We start from the raw sequence: 284 nt of genomic DNA on the forward strand, positions 1-284 counted from the left end.
ACCTGGTTGGAAGTCGCGGTGGTGCAGACAGAGTCTCCAGCCCTGCTCGTCCTCCAGCACCGGAAGCATCTCTCTGCAGACCCAGGCCTCGTCGTGAACGTTGTAGGAGATGAAGGCGTCGTACAGGTGAGGAGCTCCTTTCTTCCTCTTCCTGCTGTCGTAGAGGAAGGCCAGGAAGAGGTGGTAGGCGTAGGCGAGATGCCACCTCAGAAAGTGGTAGATGAAGGAGGTGAGGAGAGTCAGCAGAGTCAGACAAAAGCTAGAAATGAAGCAGAGGAAGCTAA

At 55.6% G+C, this 284-nt stretch overlaps 1 protein-coding gene across 1 annotated transcript; it reads right to left on the reverse strand.

Moving 5' to 3' along the window:
- Positions 1–5: 5 nt before the first annotated feature.
- LOC121940735 (toll-like receptor 13) lies at positions 6–279 on the reverse strand (the record flags this gene model as incomplete). The annotated part of the gene is made up of 1 exon (XM_042483436.1): positions 6–279. A coding segment is annotated over one exon (274 nt), but the record flags the coding sequence as incomplete, so codon positions are not given.
- Positions 280–284: the final 5 nt, after the last annotated feature.

The sequence above is a fragment of the Plectropomus leopardus genome, unplaced genomic scaffold (genome assembly GCF_008729295.1).
Source record: "Plectropomus leopardus isolate mb unplaced genomic scaffold, YSFRI_Pleo_2.0 unplaced_scaffold93328, whole genome shotgun sequence".
NCBI lineage: Eukaryota > Metazoa > Chordata > Actinopteri > Perciformes > Serranidae > Plectropomus > Plectropomus leopardus.